The sequence below is a fragment of the Eublepharis macularius genome, chromosome 13, assembly GCF_028583425.1.
Source record: "Eublepharis macularius isolate TG4126 chromosome 13, MPM_Emac_v1.0, whole genome shotgun sequence".
In the NCBI taxonomy this organism is placed as follows: domain Eukaryota; kingdom Metazoa; phylum Chordata; class Lepidosauria; order Squamata; family Eublepharidae; genus Eublepharis; species Eublepharis macularius.
Window position 1 is genome coordinate 42,870,586 of NC_072802.1, and position 22,189 is coordinate 42,892,774.

The window sequence follows — 22,189 nt, forward strand, 5'->3', positions numbered from 1 at the left end:
TATCTGAAAGACAGAACTGGATGCACCCTGCACTGTCATTTCTTCTCTCCCCCTCCCCAGCCCCATAAACAAATTGGCCAGTGAAAGAAGGTTGTTGTCGTTCTTTTTTCTTCCCTTCTTAATATCAGTATCTGCAGAGTATCTGTTAAGAATCTTTTATCCTCAGATACTTTCAAAAGCATTTTAATTTAAGATCTCATTTGGAATGTCTGTCTGCTTGGTTCACTATTTTGGCTGAAGCCAGTTTTTATAGATCTGAAGGCAAGAGATTGCAGCATTAACAAAATGGGTAGTTTGGTGTCTGCACCAGCTTGGTGTGTTTTAAGAAGGGAAATAATGCAATGACTGCTGGGGTGGAGTTTTGGCAAATGCCTGAGAGTTGGTTTTAGGCATCGTGCCACACTGTGACTTGTCTTAAACCCTAGTTTAGAGTTTCCTGCTTTGAGTTTCAAAACCACAGCTGCTCACCTGCTTTGGTTTTTTGTCCTTCTGTGCCGCACTTCCCTTCTTTAGTTACAGTGGTCTCTGGAAGTGGAGCGTAACTATGGCATAACTATGGTTTGGCAATTTAGGTATTGCAGCCAAGCATAATCAAACTTCCTAAACCACGTGTTAGTGTTTATGGCTGAACTTAAAAGGTGGCTGATGCTACAGACTGAAGTATGTTTTGCAGAGAAGTCTCAATAAACTTAGTGGGACTTCTTCTCTGTTAACTGTGCTTAGGAGTGCTGTCGAACAGTGGAGTTACACAACCCTCTAAGCTCATTGACTTTGGTGGATTTAGCAGTTTGTAGATTGAGGAGTAATGCAAGTTGCAAATAGAGAACAGTTGAGGGCTTGCGTACAGAGGAATGCAAAAATAGGGTTTTGATCAGATTGCCCAGAAAGTATGAGATATAGGTGTTTGTGTAGACAAAGTTTTAGTTTCAACTCTATAACTTAACTCTTTAGATAATGATAATGATAACGATAATGATAATATAATTTTATAATAGCACTTTGGATGGCTTCTCCTGATGAAGCCTGTTGCACTGAGAGATTTACCTGTGCCTTGTTTAACTTTTGGGAACGTAATGAGGGAACTGGGAGACCAATCCAGAATGCTAATGGATTAGTATATTAAATACATAATAGTTCTCTTACTGAAGACTAGACTAGTTTATTAATTACAAGTTAAATAACCAAATAAAATGAATTATCTTATTGCTGACAGAGGGGGAAACTTCTTTTATAGTAGTCTATATATTTGGTTACTTATATGATTGCCTAGAGTAACTGTTAAGTTTGTCTATTCCTTTTTTTCTTTTTTGTTTTGATATTTGCATATATTGTCCTTATTATGTCCTTTTAATTATGATTTCTAATGGATTAACCATATAGATGTTTATAGTTTCATTCATGTGGGATCCTCAACAATAGGTGGAAGTATAATCTGTATTGCGTTGGACTTTCTCCCTCTGAGTCGGAGGACATCCTGGGTGTTTCCACTGTCCAATCAGGGAGGGCAGGAAAGTTGATCTTTCGTCCACTTCCTGGCTGTATGTGGAAACACCCCCTGTGCTTCCAGTTCCAGTTCCTTTCCTGCCTCCAGGGAGAGCAGTTTACCTTAGGCTAGCTGCACTGCCTTTCTGAATTTTTCTATCCTATACCTTCCATTTCTTTCTTTCTTTCTTTCTTTCTTTCTTTCTTTCTTTTCTTTCTTTCTTTTCTTTCTTTCTTTCTTTCTTTCTTTCTTTCTTTCTTTCTTTCTTTCTTTCTTTCTTTCTTTCTTTCTTTTTTCTTTCTTTCTTTCTTTCTTTCTTTCTTTCTTTCTTTCTCTCTTCTTTCTTTCTTTCTTTCTTTCTTTCTTTCTTTCTTTCTTTCTTTCTTTCTTTCTTTCTTTCTTTCTTTCTTTCTTTCTTTCTTTCTTTCTTTCTTTCTTTCTTTCTTCCCCTTAACTACTACTACTTCTTCATTTCTACACTCCTTCTCCTTTACCTCTACTGAGGGGACAGTCAAGGAGAAGATCGGAGACTGAAGATCCAGGATGGCATCTGCAGCCTCGTCAGACTCGGAGGAGAGCTTTATGGAGAGGGCGAGCCACCCCCCAGGAGCTGTCTTACCGATGCCGGGGGTGTGCTCAGCCGGCGCCGGCTCACCTTGTGAGGCTGAGCGGCTCCCCAGCGAGAAGATGGCTCCCAGCGAAGATCAGCCCTCAAAGAAACGGGCCCATCTCCAGCAGAGGAAGCTCTTCAACCAAGCAGCAAGAGCCTCCGAACAACAGCGACGGAGGGAGCTTCCTTTTGGCGGCAAACGACAGCGCGGCTAGCGTTTTCCCGCCTAAGCCGACCAACGCGCTTCCCAACCTCCCAGCGGGAGAAATGGGAAAAAATCGTGAGACAGATACCCAGGACGCCCAAGTAAGTGCCGCCTATTTATCTATGCCCCCAGAAGTGATGGGTTTTTTACGCCACACTATGAGAGAAGAGATCCTGGCCTTATGGAAGTCTGAAGAACTCCAGCCTTTCCAGCCTTCCTGCTTCAGGGGATGTCAGGATTCCCAAGGGAGATCCAGCTCTACAACGCCTTGGCCCACCAAGGCAGCTAGAAAGACTCAGTCCAATGCCACTATGGGGGGAAGGGGCTGGATAGAGGAGATCCCTTCCCCTAGTGAGGAATCTGATGGCGGGGACTTCCTTTCTGAGGAAGAGCAGGATGAGGAGTCTTCTAACACTGAACACTCAAACAGGTTGCTCCAGGCAGAGGAGTATCAATACCTTCTTGCAAAGACTCTGTCTGCCCTCGAGCTCCAAGAGCCATCCAGGGGGGAGGAAGAGGCCTCTCCTAGGGACTCCGGGAACAGACCCAAGGGGAGTAGAGAGTTCTTCCCTAGATCAGAGGAGAAGTCCAAAGTTTTCCCCTTCCCTGGGGTCAGGGGTCAGAAGCCCTGACTCGAGAGTGGCCCCGGTGGGAGGGAGACTACTTCTGTTTCGCCAACAATGGAAGGATTCTTGGGCGGATGCCTGGGCTATGGAGGTGGTATCAGTTGGCTACTCAATCGAATTCTACTCTCTTCCACCGGAGCGCTTCCTCATTTCTCCACTCAAGAAAGACCCGAGCAGAAGAGCGATCACAATCCAAGCAGTACATCACCTGTTGGACATCAAAGCCGTGGAGCTGGTACCTCAACACCAGATAGGAACCGGGGTGTACTCCATCTTTTTCACCATCCCCAAAAGGAATGGAGACTGGAGATCCATCCTGGATTTGAAGTTCGTGAACCGGTTCATCAAACTTCGTCACTTCAGGATGGAGACCCTGCGGTCCATCGCGGAGGCGTTGAGACGGGGAGAGTACCTGACATCCGTGGACCTGATGGAGGCTTATCTTCACGTGCCCATTGCTCCACCTCACCAACGACATTCTAATATGGTCCAGCTCCCGAGAACAGTCGATCAAGGACACTCTCCTGACAATACAGGTACTAGAACAGCATGGCTTCCTGATCAACAGGTCCAAGTGTTCCCTAGAACCGTCTCAAAGTCTGGAACACCTGGGACTGGTTATCGACACGCGAAAGTGCTCCTTCTTTCTTCCAGAGGAGAAGATCAAGAAGACCAAACAACGAGCGATGGCCGTCATCAGACAACACCAGTCCTGCATCATGGAGCTAACCAAAGTGCTAGGTCTGCTCGTGGCCAACTCAGAAGCTATTTTCTGGGGATGCTTTCATACCAGGTCGCTACAGGCTCTACTGCGGCCCTACCAACACCAGATAGCTCAAAAAAGACCCATCAAGATACAAGTACCCTTGTGGGTCAAGAACAGCCTACGTTGGTGGACCATCGATTCCAACCTCAGACAAGGCAAGGGTTTCTTGACTCCCCAGCCCATACAGTTGTTCACGGATGCAAGCCTCTCAGGTTGGGGAGCGTCGCTGGATGGTCTACCCGGACAGGGCCGGTGGTCTACGACAGAACGGAGGCTACCCATCAATGTCTTAGAGTTGAGGGCAATCCGTCTGGCTCTCATTCACTTCAAGAACCATCTGTTTCTCCAGCATGTTCTCATTCACACGGACAACGTGGCAGCCAAAGCATACATCAACAGGCAAGGAGGTTCCAAATCATCCCATTTTCAGAAGGAAGCACACAAGATTATCAGCTGGGCGGAGGACAATCTTCTATCCCTGCAGGCGGAACACATCAGGGGAGTGGACAACGTGGAAGCAGATTGGCTGAGCCGAGAGTCTCTACACCCGGGGGAATGGTCTCTCAACAGGGAGATGTTCAGACTGCTGACAGACCACCTTGGCACTCCGGCGGTGGATCTCTTTGCATCACCTCAGAATCATCAAGTACCGAGGTTTTTCTCTAGATACCTTCACCCGGAGGCGGAGGGCACGGATGCCATGACATCACAATAGCCCGAGGGCCTGCTGTATGCATTTCCTCCCCTTCCGGTTCTACCAAGGTTACTGCGAAGGATCCAGGAGCAAGCAGCAACAGTAATCCTAGTGGCTCCTTACTGGCCCAGGAGACCCTGGTTCTCGACTCTCCTGTCGCTGTCGATCCATTCGCCACTCCACTTACCAGTACGTCCGGATCTGCTACAACAGGGACCATTCTGGCATCCTCACCCAGAATGGTGGTCCTTGACCAGATGGAGGTTGAGAGGTGGTCTCTACTTAGAATAGGATATCCAGCGAGTATTGTGGAGATGATGCTAGCAGATTGAAACCGGGGGATAGAAAGCTTCACAGTAATTCAACAACGCACCACGCAACAAAAGAAGCACGCCCCAGGCGGAATAAACCAAAGGCAATTTTACAAATTCCTACAATTATAGTGCATAATACAAAAGTACAAGGAACATTAGATATCAGCAATTACAAAGTCCAGTAAACTCACAGTACTGCTGCTTACAGCAGCTATAGCCAATATAGTCCCCAATTGTATAAGTGCTTGTACGTTCACATAAGGAGGGCGGTAGCCCTGGTAGGCGTTCGTAACAGCCGTGGACTGACAAGCTGTCCCAATCCGACGCTTGTAGAAGCCGCTGTGAGGTGAGCAAAAATAAACAACTAAGGCAAAAAGCAAGCCGTCCCAGTCCGACACTGGTGAAAACCGCTGTGAGGTAAGCGGGAACGGATAACTGAGGCAACGAACGTAAGCCGGCCAGATCGTTTTCTTTTTCTCGTTTCAGACTTAATTAAGTCTTTCATCAGGCCATAATATATCATAAATCACAAATTTAACCTCCCAAGAACAAATCCAACATATCCGGATATGTTGGATTTGTTCTTGGGAGGTTAAATTTGTGATTTTTGCCTTAGTTGTTTATTTTTGCTCACCTCACAGCGGCTTCTACAAGCGTCGGATTGGGACAGCTTGTCGGTCCACGGCTGTTACGAACGCCTACCAGGGCTACCGCCCTCCTTATGTGAACGTACAAGCACTTATACAATCGGGGACTATATTGGCTATAGCTGCTGTGAGCAGCAGTACTGTGAGTTTACTGGACTTTGTAATTGCTGATATCTAATGTTCCTTGTACTTTTGTATTATGCACTATAATTGTAGGAATTTGTAAAATTGCCTTTGGTTTATTCCGCCTGGGGCGTGCTTCTTTTGTTGCGTGGTGCGTTGTTGAGATGATGCTAGCAGCAAGAAAGAGATCTACAAATAGGATCTATAATTCCTCGTGGAAGGCCTTCGTATGATGGGGAAAACGTAAGAAGATTGACCCGATGTCCCCGTCCATACGTGACGTCTTGGGGTTCCTGCAGGAAGGACTGGACAGAGGTCTGAAGCCACCTACCCTAAAGAAGCAGATTGTGGCGATCAGCACTGTACTCCCAAGATTTGAGTCATGTCCGCTATCCACTCATCCTCACGTTAAGAAATTCCTTCGGGGAGCCACCTTACTAAACCCACCTACGGTGCATCGTTTTCCGACCTGGCACTTACACATCGTTCTCAAGGCCCTTACCAAACCGCCTTTTGAGCCCGTGCGAGACATCTCTCTCAGGTGGCTGAGATTAAAAGCTGTATTCCTAGTGGCCATTACTTCGGCACGTCGAATCTCCGAGCTGAGCGCATTGTCTGTTAGACCAGATCTGTGCATATTTCATAAAGAGAAAGTGGTCCTCAGGATGGACCCTTCCTTCCTCCCCAAGGCGTATACACGATTTCATCATACGCAAGAGATCGTTCTTCCCTCCTTCTGTCCGGATCCTAAGCATCTGAGGGAAAGAGAGTGGCACACCTTGGACGTACGCAGAACACTCAAGGCATACATTATTAGGACGGAACAGATTCGTAAGACGGATTCACTATTTGTTAATATTGCTGCACCAAGAATAGGACAGAGAACGTCTTCATCTTCCATCGCATACAGCATCAGGACCTGTATCAGCGAGGCGTACAAGGCTTTCAAGATGGAAGTCCCATCAGGCATTACAGCCCACTCCACCAGGTGTACAGCCGCTAACGCAGCCCTGAGATGGAACGCCTCCATAGAAGAAGTCTGCAGGGTGGCCACCTGGTCATCTGTGTCGACCTTTATTAGACATTATCAGTTACACACCTACTCGTCAGCGGATGCAGCGTTTGGTAGAAGAATCCTGCAACATGTCGTGGAGGACGAAGAGCATCTCCCACCCGAATCCTGAAGAGACTGCTTTGGGAGCACCCAGGATGTCCTCCGACTCAGAGGAAGAACGGCCCCTTGGATACTCACCTTGAAGGGTCCTTCTCCTCTGAGGTAAGGAGGACATCCTGCCCTCCCGAGCTCTTCGTCCTCTGTCTAATACTGTTTTTCCTTCTACCGCTGCACTAACGACCTTTATTCTCTGAAATTATTCTCTTGTTATAACAGTTACTAGTTATAAAGGGTCTTGGTTAATCATAGCCCTTTGACAGTTTCTTTGTTTGAAGTCCCTCTCGTTTCAGGGATATTTACCTTGTATAGTGTCTGGCACGATGACTGCTGTGGGGATACCTCCGGAACTGGAAGCACAGGGGGTGTTCCCACATACAGCCAGGAAGTGGAAGAAAGATCAACTTTCCTGCCTCCCTGATTGGACAGTGGAAACACCCAGGATGTCCTCCTTACCTCAGAGGAGAAGGACCCTTCACGGTGAGTATCCAAGGGGCCGATCTGCTTGAAATTGAGGAAGGGGTGTGAAAAAATAGTTCATGTAATTTACTTATATTTTGTAGGTACTGCAGTGTATTATTATTATCCAATGTATTTCACAGCATACATAATCCGTTAGATTTATTCATAGCTTTCTGTATAAGGTTCTATGCACTCCTATTGTTCTTTTCTATTTCTTAAATAAAATAAAATTTAAAAAAAGAAACAGAGATGGGAGGATCTTCTCCTCTCCAATGTGTCACCACCTGATGTTTATTGTTAACTTTGTTTCCTACCACCAGGCTATGGTTTTCTCAATAACAAGAGCGGAAATTCAGCTAGAGAATCCAGGAAACTGTCCCCTCCGTGTGCTAGTTCTCAGAAAGGGCAGGATTTCTTTTTACATTGGAAGCAAACCTGTTTGTATGGAGAGAATTGATTAGGAAGGGTCTTTCTGGCTTTTTCAGACTAGTAGCTCTTCTTCCCACTTCTGTACAGAGTGATCAACCCCCCTGTACCCTATACTTCGTATATAGTTACTTACCCAAAGAATAACTGTCCAGCTAATTCTAGAAGCATTTCAGTGGTTGTGAAAACTTGGCGCACTTCTCATAAGACTATTGGCCAGTTAATTTTTTTAATCCGTTTAACTGATTGCCTGTCTTGCCGTGGTTAACTGCGTGAAAATGAACTTACTGCATAGCTGAAAATGCCTCTTGAAGGAAAGTTGTATATCTTTTTTCTGAAGCGCAGTTCCCTCTTAAGCTCAGTTTTAATAAAGAAAGTGACCACTTGATGAAAGATGATGAAAGATGATGAGAGAAACGTGTGTGAGGCATGTTTGTGAAAGAGACCCGTGGAATGGGCATTGGGCAAGGGTCGTTGCAAGCAGACGGCGTGCTGCCCAGTGTTTTTGTGAAGGGAGGCTTCTACTGGTTTGTTTAATAATCAAACAGAGCCTTAAAATCCTGTAGCAGAACTTATATAGATATAGTTATTGTCAGTGTGTCATGTTTAGAATTGTTTTTTCTTATTCTCTATGTTTATTGTTTATTGTGTTATGGTGTATACTTTATAGTTTAAATAAAGAAAAATTTTAAAAGGAAAAAATCCTGTAGCAGAACTTCCCCGTTGGCTGTTATCTCTACTTCTGGTCTCCACGCCAGTCCCCAACCCTGGCTTGAAGAATGGATTTTTTCTGCAAAACCAAGCCCAGAGAACCCCACCCCTTGTAGTCCCAGTTAGTGCTCTGCAAAGGCTGGGGATAATTACCCTTTTTAATTTGCCACCTACTCTTTCATTTACCTGCCAGATTGATGTTCAGATCTTGAGGGCTCTGTCTTTCCTGTTGATTGGATAACATCACCCCAAGCGATTTTGGGAAGAGGAGTTGCTGCTTGGCTGTGTAGAAGCAAAATGAGTAGTTTCTGAGGAAAGGGGAGCCTGAGAGATGGTTGCCTGCGAGATGTGATCCCTTGGTTTTTTAAAATAACTTTAATTATTGCTTTCAACATGTTGAAGTTGCATGTTTGAAGGGTATGTATTTCTCCCCCATAGTTAAATTTGAGATGGCCGAGGTCCTTCGAGGAAAGTGGAAGGCTAATGTGCATGCTCGGTGTGTGCGTTCGCGTTTTGCTGTTGTTAAGATTTCTATTTTAGTCTCCTGTTTTGCACAGCTGAGGAGTTCTGTGCAAAGGGATCCTTTTCGGAGACCCAGAGTGGTATACTGTTAGGATGCTGGACTAAAATTCAAAGCCAGTTTAAGTCCCCACTCTGCTATGCAAAATTGCTGGGTGGCCTTGATCACACCCTCCCAACCTAACTTATATCATAGGGTGGTGGGTGTGAGGATAAAATGGAGGAGAACAATGCTCTGGATTTCCTTTGGGGAGAAAAACTGGTTACAAATAAATAAAATCTTTACTAGCTGGAAAGAAACCCCTTGGATGGATATCTTGACTACCTTGTTCCAAAACCTGAGGTCCCGCCATTTCCATTCCTGTTACAGAGGGGGATAGGATCCTTGTTTGTCACTCCCACCCCAAACTAACCCCTGGGCCAAGATACCTATATTGTGTTGCCTGTACATTTTCTTGAACAACAGAATCTTGAAAAGAGTAATTCGGATTAACATGCACTAGGTCAAATGTTTTTTAAAAAATTAATTCAGATTTTGCTTTCAAGTTCTTCTTTTATAGCTCTGCTGCATGTTGCAGCCTGCCCATAAAATGGGAGTTATGAACACTAAACTTAAGCCCATTCTGTTAATCTGTTCACTTAGTTGCCAGAAGGTGGCATTACGGATTTTGAGTGAACATTTCCTAATTTTCTGAACTTTCTACCTAAAAAACCAATAATAAAACTTCCAAGTTTAACAAACATTGCCCCCTGGGTGCCACCATATGTGACAGCAATCCTTGCTATTGAAATTTGTCAATGTGCAGGGAGCTGTCCCGTGGCTCTGCTTCACCTCACTTTGTCACCCAATTAACTCCTACTGACTTGATAAGATGAAACAAAAGGATATTTCAAAATGTGAAGTTTAAAGCTTGGTTACCAGAGGCTAGCTAGCTAAATTAAAGCAGCCTCCCTTCCCCCTTGGAAGGCCTGAATATTGTGTTTCTTGCTTAATTCCTGAACAGAATGCTTTGATTTCTGCTTCGACTTTATATTGAGAACTCAAACCCACCTTGACCTTACAACCATCTTCTCAATTATATGACTGAGGTGGCTTTGAAATTGAGGCTCCCTTTTGGTAGGAGAGGAAATAGCTAAGGTGACATCAGAACTGGCCTAAAGTGTGCAGAGGAAAGAGTTTGAATCAAGACTTCTTCAAGCTTTTTACTCAAATGGGAGGGCTGTATTGTAGGGAAGATGCTTCGCTAATGAGTTAGGGACCAGAGACTTCATCACTTTATTGCCTTACATATTATCTGCTGCTTTAAATATGTACTCCTATGTACCACCAGTGCTCTATGTTGTCTAATGTTAGTCCTAGAATTGATTATGTTCTGCTTGAGTATTTTTTCTATGTTTTGAATTCTTGCTAATACTATGTCTTTTAAACGTGTATCTATTTACCCTACGGTATTGTTTATGAAATGTCCTTGATACTGTTTTGAAATGTACTTGATACTGATTATACTAGTCTCGTACTGTATAATCCACCTTGAATCTCAGTGAGAAAGGCAGACGATAGATAGATAGATAGATAGATAGATAGATAGATAGATAGATAGATAGATAGATAGATAGATAGATAGATAGATAGATAGATAAAGCAAGTGGCTCTTTCTGTAGTCTGTCTTCTGACCATGTTGTTCGCCCTCCTCCCCCCGCCCCCAGCTTCAACAGTGTTATGCTATCCATTGTTCCTGAACTCAGCACAACGGCATTTAGAGAAAGCTTGTTGCAGGTTCTGAATGTTTCATGCTTTGGTTGGTCCTCTGGTGATGAGTCCTCCCATGCATTGACAGTGCACTGCATCTGCTTCTTGATTATTGAGCTGTGCAATAGTTTTAGCAAGTTCTGATCTGGAGGAATGTGTCCAGGCTTGTTCTCATGAATGGAATTTTTGCCTGTGGGACTGTTGTGTCTACAGAGGGATTGGCATTTTCCCTAGTAGTTCACACTGGTCTAGTAAACAGTGGCCTTGGACTGGGTGTTTTTGTCAGTTTGCTTGCTATGCAGAAGCACAGAATCCCTGTACTGAGAACTAACCGTGCTTTTGTTTTTTGCCTGTATGCTCAGCAGCCTCTTCTGGGGCTTTGTACAGTTTGGGGACAGCTTGGTACTACAGTGAACTTTCCAAATAATCTGGAAAGATGAACAAGCCAGTAACCTGGGTGGGAGGGAACTGAAGAGCTCAAACAAGTGAGAAGGTGTTTTTTCATATCCCCCCTGCCGAAGAAAACCAAAGGTGACTCTAAATTGTTTGTTTGTGTATGGTTTAGGAACTGAGCTGAATTGAGTTGAGTGTTTGCTATTTAACTTTAGCTTGAGATGAGTATCCTAGAACACTGAACAGAAACGAATTATGATTTGCTAAATTCTAGAAAGTATACATTGAATCTAACTTAGCTTGTGTCTTTTGTTCTTGTAATCTTGAGTAGTATTAATAACTTTCCAGGAAGAACAGCTGACACCTAAATCTTCAGTTGTTATATGTATTGAGCCTATGTATTGAGCTATTTTGGCAATTCATGTTTACCTGGTAATACTTCTGCTAGGCTTCAGTGGTAACTTGTGATTCCCCCCCCCCCCGAGGGGGCACACTTTTCTTACTTTGGCCTGCGTAAAGTCTGTACAGGGGTGGTGGGAGGAGCGAATACGGCCTGTGCATGCATAGATGTGGTGGCATTCTTTGGAAGTGAAACAGAAGGATTCGACTCTTTGCACCCTGACATGATTGGGAGTAGCTTAAATTGGCATACGACTTCTAGCTGCTTTCCCCCAGCCCCTGCATCTGTGAAGATGGATAAATAATAGATGAGATGAGAAAGGGACGGAATTCCTTGTGTGCTAATTTCTATAAAGCGCTCAGTGACCCTGAATGTGAAGCAAAATCTACAGCTTAGTTCTCCCCTTGTGCCTTGAGACCATGCTCCTCTTCTTAAGTGAAGATCACACGTAGGTTTCATGCCTTTGATGAGCGTGGCATTCAAGCTGTTTGCACGGTGTTTCCCCAGATGTTAAAGCAAGCCTTTTTGCTGGGGCTCAGATATAAGCTTGCCATGTTCAGAAATGCTGAAGAATTTTAAAATTTGAAATTAGTTTCAAATTGTACAGGCATTTTTTAGTTCTGTTTAAATTCTCTTGACAGGCTTAGGAAGAAAATGCAGGCAGTTAGTTCCCAAGAGCACAGGGTGGAACGGTAAGGCAGCTAAAACACAGCAGGGCACAGGTGTAGTTGTTTTGGGTCACTGCAGAGGGTAAAGATTCTAGCAAGGGGATCTTCTAGTGCTGCAGATCATCTTTAACTTACTGAAATGGGAGGCTCAGCCACAAGTGATAAAACCATTTTAAAACATTTTATACGGGCAGTCTGATTGCTGTGCTGTCAGTCCATCACACAGAGGTCAAGTGAGGCAAGCTGGCTGCTAAGGTACAGGGTGCTTATGGATTTTAAACCCCCGTCCTGCTCTTTCTGGGCATCCCATGCTTTGCCATGTAGACAATCAAGGGGTGTCTGCAAACAGTGCTAAGTGTGATCTCCATGAACTGTAGAAAACTGGGCATTCCTGGTTCAAATTGTGGATGGATTCTCTTTCTGCCTGCCTCATTCACTCTTACTACGAGAGTCAGTGATTATTGATCCTTGATCTCTAAGACTTCAGCTGTTAGATAGTAGAGAAAACCTGTGGATCAGTTTGGCACCAATGTCTGCAGATCACTTCTGAAAAATTTCTTTTCCCTTTGCAGATGACAAATGTCTGGGCCAGTGCTGTACTGTTCTGTCTGCATCGCTGGTTCATACTGGGGGAGGGAGGGAGAGAATGGTAGAAGGATGTAGTGCCATGTAGAAAATGCAGCCCACCATCTGTTCCTGGTATTTCCTAGGAGAAAGATGAGCCAGCAGCTGTTTGAGCTGATACATTGAAGGCTTTCATTTCTGTTGAGGATCACAAGGCTGAAAGGAAGATGAGAGACCATCTAGTCTGTTGTCCTGCTGCATGACAGAATCACATCACAGAATCACTCACAGAGTGAAATTATTAACCTAGGCTTTTCAGTGTTCAAGGCAATTTACAAGCACGATAAAGTAATCCTTGAAGCAGCTTTGTTGTAAGATACTCCTGTGTTACTACCTTATTGTATTGCAGATAGGGAGGCTGAGAGTGAGTGGCTTGCCTAGGGCTACTTGGTGAATTTGTGGCAGAGATTTGAATCAACTGCCTCCAAGGTCACAGCTTATTCTCTCAGCTGCTGTGCTATGCTGGCAAAGTAGCCCTTATCACATGAGATAAAGAAGAGCTCTGCCTGATCAGTCGCTATTTTCACCTCCACCATCCCCTTATAATGTGCTGGCAAATGAAATAGGCCATCAAGCAATTTCCTATTAACATAGGGAGTGCTGTCCCCAGTGCGTGAAGTGCCCTGTGGTTTTTTTCATCCACAACAATTGATGGGAAGTCTAGGCTGAATGAGAGTAGCCAGCCTAGGCCACCTACTGAGCTTCAGCGAAGAGTAGGGGTTCCGTGTTACTTAACAAAAATAATCCTTTTATCAGAGTAGTGCAAAATGAAGTTGTTTGACTGCTGTAAAATATGTTGATCAAGTAACTTAAATGGCTGAGATTGTAATACACTCCCAGTCACCTAGTGCAGTAAATTAGGTGGCTCAGACAAGTGAGCCTAGTTATAGCAGACATGCCAGTTTCCTTGATCATCTGGAATGCCGGGATTGGTCTGTGGCACTTCTCTCAGTGGAAAATACAGTGGAAAGAGGACGCCAAGTGACATATGTTGCCCTACTCTTATGTGAAAGGAGGGGAATATTTCCTCCAAGCTTAATTTTATTCACGTATTTATTTTTGTTTTTACAGTGGCTTTCTTGTTAGACTCAGTTGGCTTGTATGTTTTTATTAATACTTTCTGTGCCAGTTGTGCACTGATGGTTAGCTCAGGTAGAGAGAGGACAGAATTGACGGGCTGCTTCAGAGTTACTGAACAGCGATCCTGAGATCAGTCAACTTTGATGAAAATAGCAGTCGCTTAATTTACAGTCATGGATGCGGCCAGTGAGCCACTAGAGGAAGAACAAAGCAGAGCCATGCAGCCAATGAGGCTGTGTGATGGCTCTCTGTGCTGCATTGCCTTCGAGGGGTCAAAGCTGCTGGCCAAGGTGGAGGAACTCTCGCTACTTGGCAATAGAGTTGCTCTCATCAAGTCTACCATAGTCTTCCTGTGTTTCTCCGGAAGCCAGGGAATCAGCTGAGCAGTACACGGGGCAGTTTCTACTGGCTATGCCAGACTGACACTGATGGGAGTTTTCAAAATTGCTGATTTTTTTTTTTATAAAGCAGTGCACACTACACTGGCACTTGGTAGAATTGCCAAGTCCTGTTATTCCAAATCAGCAAATCTTGAGCTTGCTTCTGCCAACCAGGTAGTGCTTTAGCTTGAAAATCAGAACAACCTCTTTGTCCTTCAGCTGCCGGAGTGGGGGGGGAGTGGAAATGGAAGTCATCCCCTGACTATGTGACTTTTAAAAAAATGCTGTTCATTAACCTTGATTTTCGATGCATGAAGAATGCCTGAGCTCTGGCACAGAGGCAACAAAGATATATTATGTCATGTTGTACAACGTAAGTTGTGCCCATGGTGCTTGGCTGCAGAATACAAAGGGATTCAGGGAGTCCAGGCGGCCGTGCTATCTATGCAAATTAGACCTGTCTGCGCACCACCATTGGTAGCGTGCACCAAAAGCAGGCATCTTGTGGCACATGAATGCGTAGCTGCGATCCAGTTCTATGAAAACAGCTTGTAGGGTTTGCTGCTCACATCAGTGAATATCCTTTTATCTGTAATAAATTTGAGGTGGTCTCATCAGCAAAACCAGACCTCTGGAGTTTTGCAAGACTTTTCAGATTTTTTTAAAAAACTGAGAATTAAAGACCAGGTATGATCTCATGATTCGTGTACAGCATGTATATATCAAGGGTTTTATTTTTTAAGCCATGGAACTTATTGCTAATTTTAAGTAATGTGCCAGCAGTACTAACATTTACTGATTAATTACTGTCTGGGAGGGCATCTTACCTGCTTAACTGATGGGTGTCTGTTCTCCCAGCAGGAGTGTAAATCGGGGACAGCTGAGCATCTTTCAATTCAGGGCTGCATGCCGGTGTAAGGCTTGCCCAGGGTTCTTGGATTTCAGCCTACAGCTACAGTTTTCCTTGCAGTTGGAGACTTGAAAACAAAATACGTATAAGGCGCCACTTTGGTTTTGTACTTTGCTTCCCCCCTCTTGAACTGTAAATGAAGCTGAGCAAAAATAGCAGTGATTAAATAAAAAGCACTTGATTGGTGCCTTTTCCATTATATTTAGATTATTCTCCAAGGAGACATTCAGCCATGCTGTTGAAAAGAAGCCTGCTTTGGTGGCACCCTGCCACAGTGAGAGAAGCGTGCTCTCCAGTCCATAAAAATCAATGTTGAAGTCTTAGTCAAACCTACCATGCCAGCGTGCGGATACTTGTGCGTCGGGAAATATGATAGACTTTTTACATCAGTTATTCAAGGTATCCTTAGACTTGGGGGTAAAATTCCTTGCTAGCCTGTTTTTTCCTTTTGAATAAATTCTCAGCATAGAGTCATCTTTATAGATGGCATTTTTTCTTTTAAGTGTTCTCCCCCAGAGTTGAAAAGTGCACACATGCGTTTCTGGTGGCTGTCTGTCCTTGGAGGTCACCACCAAACAGACCACAGAACTGCAGGGGGCAGCAGGGGGGAATGGATGGAGGGGGGCTGTGACGGACACCTGCGTGTGCCCTGCTGCTTCGTCAGGACTTCAGGCAATTTGTGAGCTCTTGGGCAGGAGGGGGGCTGCTCTATTTGATTGTTGATCAGGTTCCTGCAAGGACGGTTATTAGCTGCACATTGCTCTCGGTTTCCCCCGCTGCAGACAGGAGAGTGATATTCATGTTCCCAGAGCGTGTTGTAAAATGCATGAGATTTTTACTCATCTCGCCGGGAAGTCAAGGGTAGGAAAAATGAGAACGCCTTGAATCCGAAGCCATTTAGAAGAACATGCAGGGATCTGCAGAAATGTATCCTTGTTTTCTCTTTCGATCACTCTGACTATGGATTAGGAAAGACTGTCTCCCTCTCTATTTTTCTTCCTCTCTCTTTCCTTCGATTTTTTAAAATTATAATCTTATTTTTGCAATAGGCCTTTTTCCATGATGGCATTCTTATATTGTTTGACTTGCACAGAAGCTGCCGTCTTTGGTCACTGATCTCTCTCAGCCGCTTGGCCCAAGGCTATGCTGAGATTTCTCTCGCGCTGGTATTGTTGCAGCTCAAACGAAGAATGTTCAGAGGATGACAAGTGTATTCTGAGTAGGTAGGTTGCTTCGTTTTCATTATGTGGAACCCTTCACTCCCACCCCCCCCTTTCTTTCTTTTTTTTTTCCTGCTACCATTGGTCAGAAATCAGGTTAATAGGTACAGAATGTAGTACAGTGCTGCAATGTGACTGAAGGTAGACAATAGCATTACAGGCTTGTTCTTGGGGGGTGGGTGGGAAAAAAGGCAATCTTTTTATAGAATAAAGCTGCATTGTGGTGGCTTGCACAGTGCAGTCTCTCTCTCTCTCTCTCTCTCTCTCTCTCTCTCTCTCTCTCTCTCTCTCTCTCTCTCTCCCCCCCCCTCTCCCTTGCTTGCTTTTTTGAACATATACTGCAGTCAACACTTCTCTAACGAGGTGGCACTATTGGTGAGTTGGAGCCATAGAATCATCTTACTGCTTTAGGGGACGGCTGGGTTTAAAAGGAAATGCCTGGCAGCCCCCTTTCCCAGACTGGAAGCCTTGGCTTAAGGTCATTGGCAGGCTTGCTGGTCTCGTCCCTAACAGCAGCCTCCGCTGGGCCAGTAGCGTGTGACTGGAATGGAAGTTCGAGTTGGTAGTCTGTTATGGAAACGCTGTTTGCTGTTATTGTAGTATCGTGGTGACCAACATGCCATTGAAATGGAAAACGAGTTCTCCTGCTATCTGGAAATTCCCAGTTCCTGTGCTTAAAACATCCAGGTCGTCGCCACTTTCTCCAGCATACATGTAAGTGAGAGAACTGAGGATACCTAAGGTGGGCTTTCTTTTGTGAGATTATCCCTCCCCCCGGCACTCTTTTGTGAGGCTTGATGCTTTTTTGTGGTGCTGTATTCTCTGATGTGACATTGGTCTCAGAATTTTTATTTTTAACCTTGCATTTCTCTCTTTTTAGAACCTCCAAATTGTAACCTGCCTTTTGTTGTCAGTTTCTCATTTCTTCTCCCTTCCCTCCCCCATGATGGATGATGTGTTGAATCCTTTCTTTGTTGAAAATGACGAGAAATTGTACAGATTCGGCCATATCCACAATTTATTTTTTAGTGCACGTTATCAAAGTTTGTCTGGTCATTGCTCTTTAATTCAAATCTTAGATGAGCAAGTGGGAATCACCACCACACAGCTGTTTCTTTTTATAGCTTTTATATTACATGAACAGATACATAAGTAATACTTACCCTGGTGTCTTTTCCGTATTACTGTGCTTGTATGTGTGGCATTGTAAAATACTGGGATTTAGTCTTGCTTTCATTATCTCATTCTAACTATTCAGTCATTGAGGAATATCTCAAAGCAGTAATCAAATTAAATATTGCTTTATTGGAGCAGACTTAGCATTTTCTGTTTTTAAAAAGTCACAGTAGCATTTTCATAGAGTAGTTCTGGATTCCTGGCTGGTATTGACCATAGCACATGGCGTGCCAAAAATGAATGCAGTAGAAGTTAACTTGATACTGGTAATGCTCATTAGCCAATGAGACAGGTAGGAACAGCTTCTGTGGCCCTCAGATCTGTAAAACACGAAATACATGTCTTGTTCTAGATGGCTTCCCTCAGGAATTGTATGAATGGGATAAGGCACTTTGAAGCTTTGATCTGTATACATATTGGCTTTGTTAATGGGCTAGTTGTCCCTGAACTATTGTTTTGGTAGAAAGTATATATCTCCATATTGCTCTGACAATTAAAAAAAATTCACATGAATAAAACAATATTGAAGAAATACTTTATAAATGCACTGTAAACTGTTTTAAAGCATTCGTTTGCGTTTGGAGCTTTTTAAAATCTGAAACTTAAAAGCAAATTGTAGAGTGGAGAAACATGGGAGGAAAAGACAGATCCATGCCGAGGAGTTTCGGGTGATAATTGTGTTTCTGAGAAAACCAAATATTGCATAGTGGTCAACATTGATGAGGGTTTTTACAATCTCTGGCTGAAGTGACATTCTGCTCCAGGCTAATTTGATCTGCCTACCACTTTACACAGGAAAACAAAAAATTGCTGCCATGGCTTTCCGTGGCTAGCAGCATGTTAAAAATACCTTGTGATTAAAACCGAGTTATGTATGGCTGGTGCAGTGCCCTGTTTTCATACAGCAGCACTCAAAGTGTATGCACCCCCTGAAGCAGGCAGACCACAGCTTTAGTAGAAAAGTAGGTGGTGATACCATATTTTTCAGGTCAGGCGGGCATGTGTTCATTTGTCCTTGGCTTGTAAAATCAAGATGCCAAAGTATAGCTCTAAAATTATATAAAGGGTTATGTAAAAGGCTGTGAAAATGTTGGCTCTGGTGAACATGCTGCATTTGAAACTCCAGGCTATAACTGACTTGGCCTGTTATAAGGGGGAAGGCATGGGGTCAGTTGGCAGAGCAACACATCAGTTTTTTTTAAAAAAAATCTATGCATAACTTTTTCATGTGAAATTGCTGCCACCCAACTTGAGACCTTGAGATAGGGTCAGTTATGCATCAGTGACTCTACTACATCCATATTAAACCAGCCGCTGAAAGATTGCTCATATAGGGATTAAAATACACTTTGAGGGCATACACAGAGTGGAAAATGTAATATATTTCTGAAGTTGTGTGTTGTTAAATATTTGTGTAGAATATCTTCTGTAGCAGAATTATTTGAGATACAGATTTATAACCTTGCACTGTCCATACCAGATACATTAGATGTGGGTATAAGAGCCAATGGTCTCCTTCTAGGTGTAAAGTAGTAACATATTATGATTTGGTTCTGTGTTGTGTGTGTGTGTGTGTGTGTGTGTTCAGAACATATGTGCTTTGGTGAGATTTTCATTCCCTATCACATTTCTGTTAGTCTTTCATATTCTCTTACTTCTAAAATTATAGCAAAGAAATCTAAACACCTGTTTTTGACCACCCACCTCTAACAACTCACAGTATTGCAGGGGAGGTGTGTAACATTTGCTTGCTTTGCTTAAAAAAGCATCTGATTTTTTTTCTTACCTATGAATGTATACATGTGCCTCCTGGTAAGAGGGTTAATGCAGATGAAGTACTCCTGTTGATTATTAAGGTCAACATAACCCTATACATTTTGCCTTCAGGTCAATTTCTTTGTGAAATCCACTTATTAGACTGATGGGGGAATATAAAAGCTTCTTAACACACTTTCAGTATAGTTGGTGCCTGCCACAAAAAATTGGTTCCACCCTGAGCTGCTTGCTTGGGCACTCTGTGGAAGCTCAACATCTTTAGCGAGCCCTCTAGGTCTGCTTTAACTCTTATGAGAAGAAAAAGATAACATTGCTTTAAATGACGTTTGCTGGACTTTACTCAAAGAAGGTATATACAGGGAGAAGATGTCTTGTGAGCAACTATCCATATATGGGTTGGACTCATCTTAGAAGTTCTGTTGAAAGGAGAACAGATTTTTTTTTTAGTTAAACATCAGCAGCTTTTCTTGTGACCTGCGCTTGTTCGGTATATGAGGAGACTGCTGGGTGTCCATGAATCTGTTTATCAGTGGCAGGCAGAATGTCCAGTGGCACTCTGGTCCCCTTCTATGAGCTCCCATCTGTGCTTTGAAGAAGGTAAGAAGCAGAAGGAGGAATGTATCCTGCTGTTTCCTTCTCCAAACCTCAGTCAAATGAAGAAAGGACCCAGTTCTTTCCCAAGCCTGACCTTGATGACTCGTCACCTATCGCAAACAATGGCAAAGCCAAGGCAATGTGGTGTGAACTGAGTGTTTCATATATGACTCTAAAATTTGATGAAGGGTAAATGCTGACAGAAGAGGCAGTGACAAATCAGGGGGTGGGGTGGTAAGCGGTCTGTGCAGTCTAGTGTGTCAGATGAACGTTAGTCAGTGTTGGATTTGCCTACTAGATCTCCCAAAATTGACACGTCCATTCTGAGGGTTTCCCTCAGGAGAGTGCAGTGCTTCTCTTTCTACCTAGTATGGTTACTGCTGTGGGAGACAAAATGGCTCTCCCACATGGAAAGGCAATGCAGCTTGGGAATACTGTAGATTCTACACCTCAATAGACCTTTGAGCCATGCGCTGTAGTTTAAGACTCGTTAGATAAGCTGTGTTAGATAATCTAAAACTATATTCTCAGAAGCGAAAAAAGTCATTAAGCAAACAGGGTGGCTCAAGCAAGGCTGCTGTCCTGTGGCAGGGACCTCTTTGGGGAAGGGGCCAAGTATATGTAAGTGCCTGGTGAGAATTGCTAAGCATATGGCATTGGAGACCATAACAAAAGGAGACATCCTTGGAATCTAAGCGTGTCTCAAAGGTGTATGGTTTTCTGGAGAGAAAAAACCAAAATTTCCTAGTGAAAAAGGCAGTTTAGCATTTCCTCCAGGTGCAGACAGTAAATCAGGTGCCTGTTGTCCATGGTATAGTGGTTGGTATCCAGCTAGGCCTAGGGAGATCAGGTTCAAACTTCCTCTGTGCCATGAAAGCTCATTGGGTGGCCTCGGACCAGGTCACTCTCAGCCTAATCTCGCAAGGATGCAAGAGGAGAGGGGAATCATTTTTGTCACTCTGATCTCCTTAGAGGCAGGGCACATGATAGATGGATAGGATGCAGGAGGCTGCAGGTGAGTCTTTAAATGGGTATGTTAGCCTCAAGCCCAGTGGTGGAGTTGCTGCTTGCCACCTTATTGACTGTTAGGGAGGTGATGGGTGTTTAAAGGGTACCAATCTTCCTTTTCCTCCCTGTGCCATTGAGGCAGCTGGCCAGAAGGTGGAGGAGGAAGTACTTCAAGCTGGCCCCTGTGCTCTTGGGCTCCACCAAGGTGTCTTAGAATAGCCTGCATATTAGATGGTCTGCTGTGGCTCTGATTTGCGAATATCATTTCTGCCTTATCCTTGCTGTCTTGCAAAGTTGTGCAGTATTATAATACATCCATGTCAGGTTCAGTAGCATTGGAGATATACTGAAAGGAAAATGCTCATCTCAGCTTAAAGAAGCCGTGAAATTCATATCTTGGCCCTCATTTTCATCTTATGACCCATCCTAATAACATACTCTGTTTTTAAAGCATGTATAGAAACTCCATTTAATACACACATAAGATGCAGCTCTGCCTTCCATGTCCCAAATCTTAGGAAGGATTTTTCTGGTAGTCCGGCTCTTCTCACTCCTAAACGCTAAATACAAACTGAAATGAGATCTTAGCTTTGACGGATCTTTGAGAGGTGGAAGGGGATCAGCTTCAGCACTGACAACTTCTACCTGTTCTTATGCTACAGCTTTGACAGATGAGTGGAATACTCATATGACCATCTTTGCTCATTTGGATCTTGGGTATCCTAGTGGGAGACAGAGTCCCAGAATCCTCTATTCAATAGAACAGCAGAGTATTTCAGAATGTTGTTAGGGCAGAAGAAAGGAAGCCGGCAGCTGTTAGGGCAGAAGAAAGGAAGCTGGCAGCTGTTGCAAGTAACCAGGAGCCACTTCAGATACTTCCTAGAAGCCATGGTAGTGGATGTTCAAGTGACATGAGCATCTGCTTTTCATTCTTCTGATGGAAGCTTCTGCATCTTTCCTGGGGTAAGAAGGGTGAACTCCAGGTGCAGCTCCGAAAAAGAGATGAATGAGTCACTTGAACATCTGCTGTCTTGGCTTCTGTTTAGTGCATAAAGCCATCTGAAAACTCACAGCCCAAGCACACTTCTTTTGGGAGACCGGTTACCCTGAAAGCAGTGGTGCAAGAAAGTGTGTGTGTTTAGGATTGGAGTGGTACCTTGCACCTCATAAAATTGGATTCTGCAAGGGCTCTTGAAAGGTAGAGGAAAAATTCCCCAGGAGATGTTACAAATTGGTCTGTGGATAGAAAGGAAAGTCTGTATGTTGAAGTGAAATTTTATCAGGAAAGGGGTTTTGGTCTCCCTTCGTCCATGTTGTATTGCTTCTAGTATCACTTAGCCTTATTGCTTTTCTCTTTCATATCTGTCTGCTAAGATGAGTGTAAACAGGGAGAGTTTGCCTAGCAGCAAGTGGGCGTCTTAGGAAAGGGTAACTGACCTCAGCAGGAAAGAGG

The 22,189-nt window shown here is 43.8% G+C and overlaps 1 protein-coding gene across 6 annotated transcripts in view; it reads left to right on the forward strand.

Annotated features, from left to right (window-relative positions):
• Positions 1–22,189, forward strand: part of KLHL13 (kelch like family member 13) — a 77,863-nt gene that overhangs the window by 24,443 nt on the left and 31,231 nt on the right. Inside the window, exons 1-2 of one of the 6 annotated variants that reach the window (XM_054996931.1) lie at positions 16,088–16,185; positions 16,783–16,896. The exons of the other annotated variants lie outside the window; for them this stretch is intronic. Coding sequence (XP_054852906.1) covers positions 16,106–16,185; positions 16,783–16,896 — 194 coding nt within the window. The 5' untranslated portion in view covers positions 16,088–16,105. Of the gene's footprint in view, positions 1–16,087; positions 16,186–16,782; positions 16,897–22,189 lie in introns of those variants that run through there. 6 annotated transcript variants of the gene reach the window in all.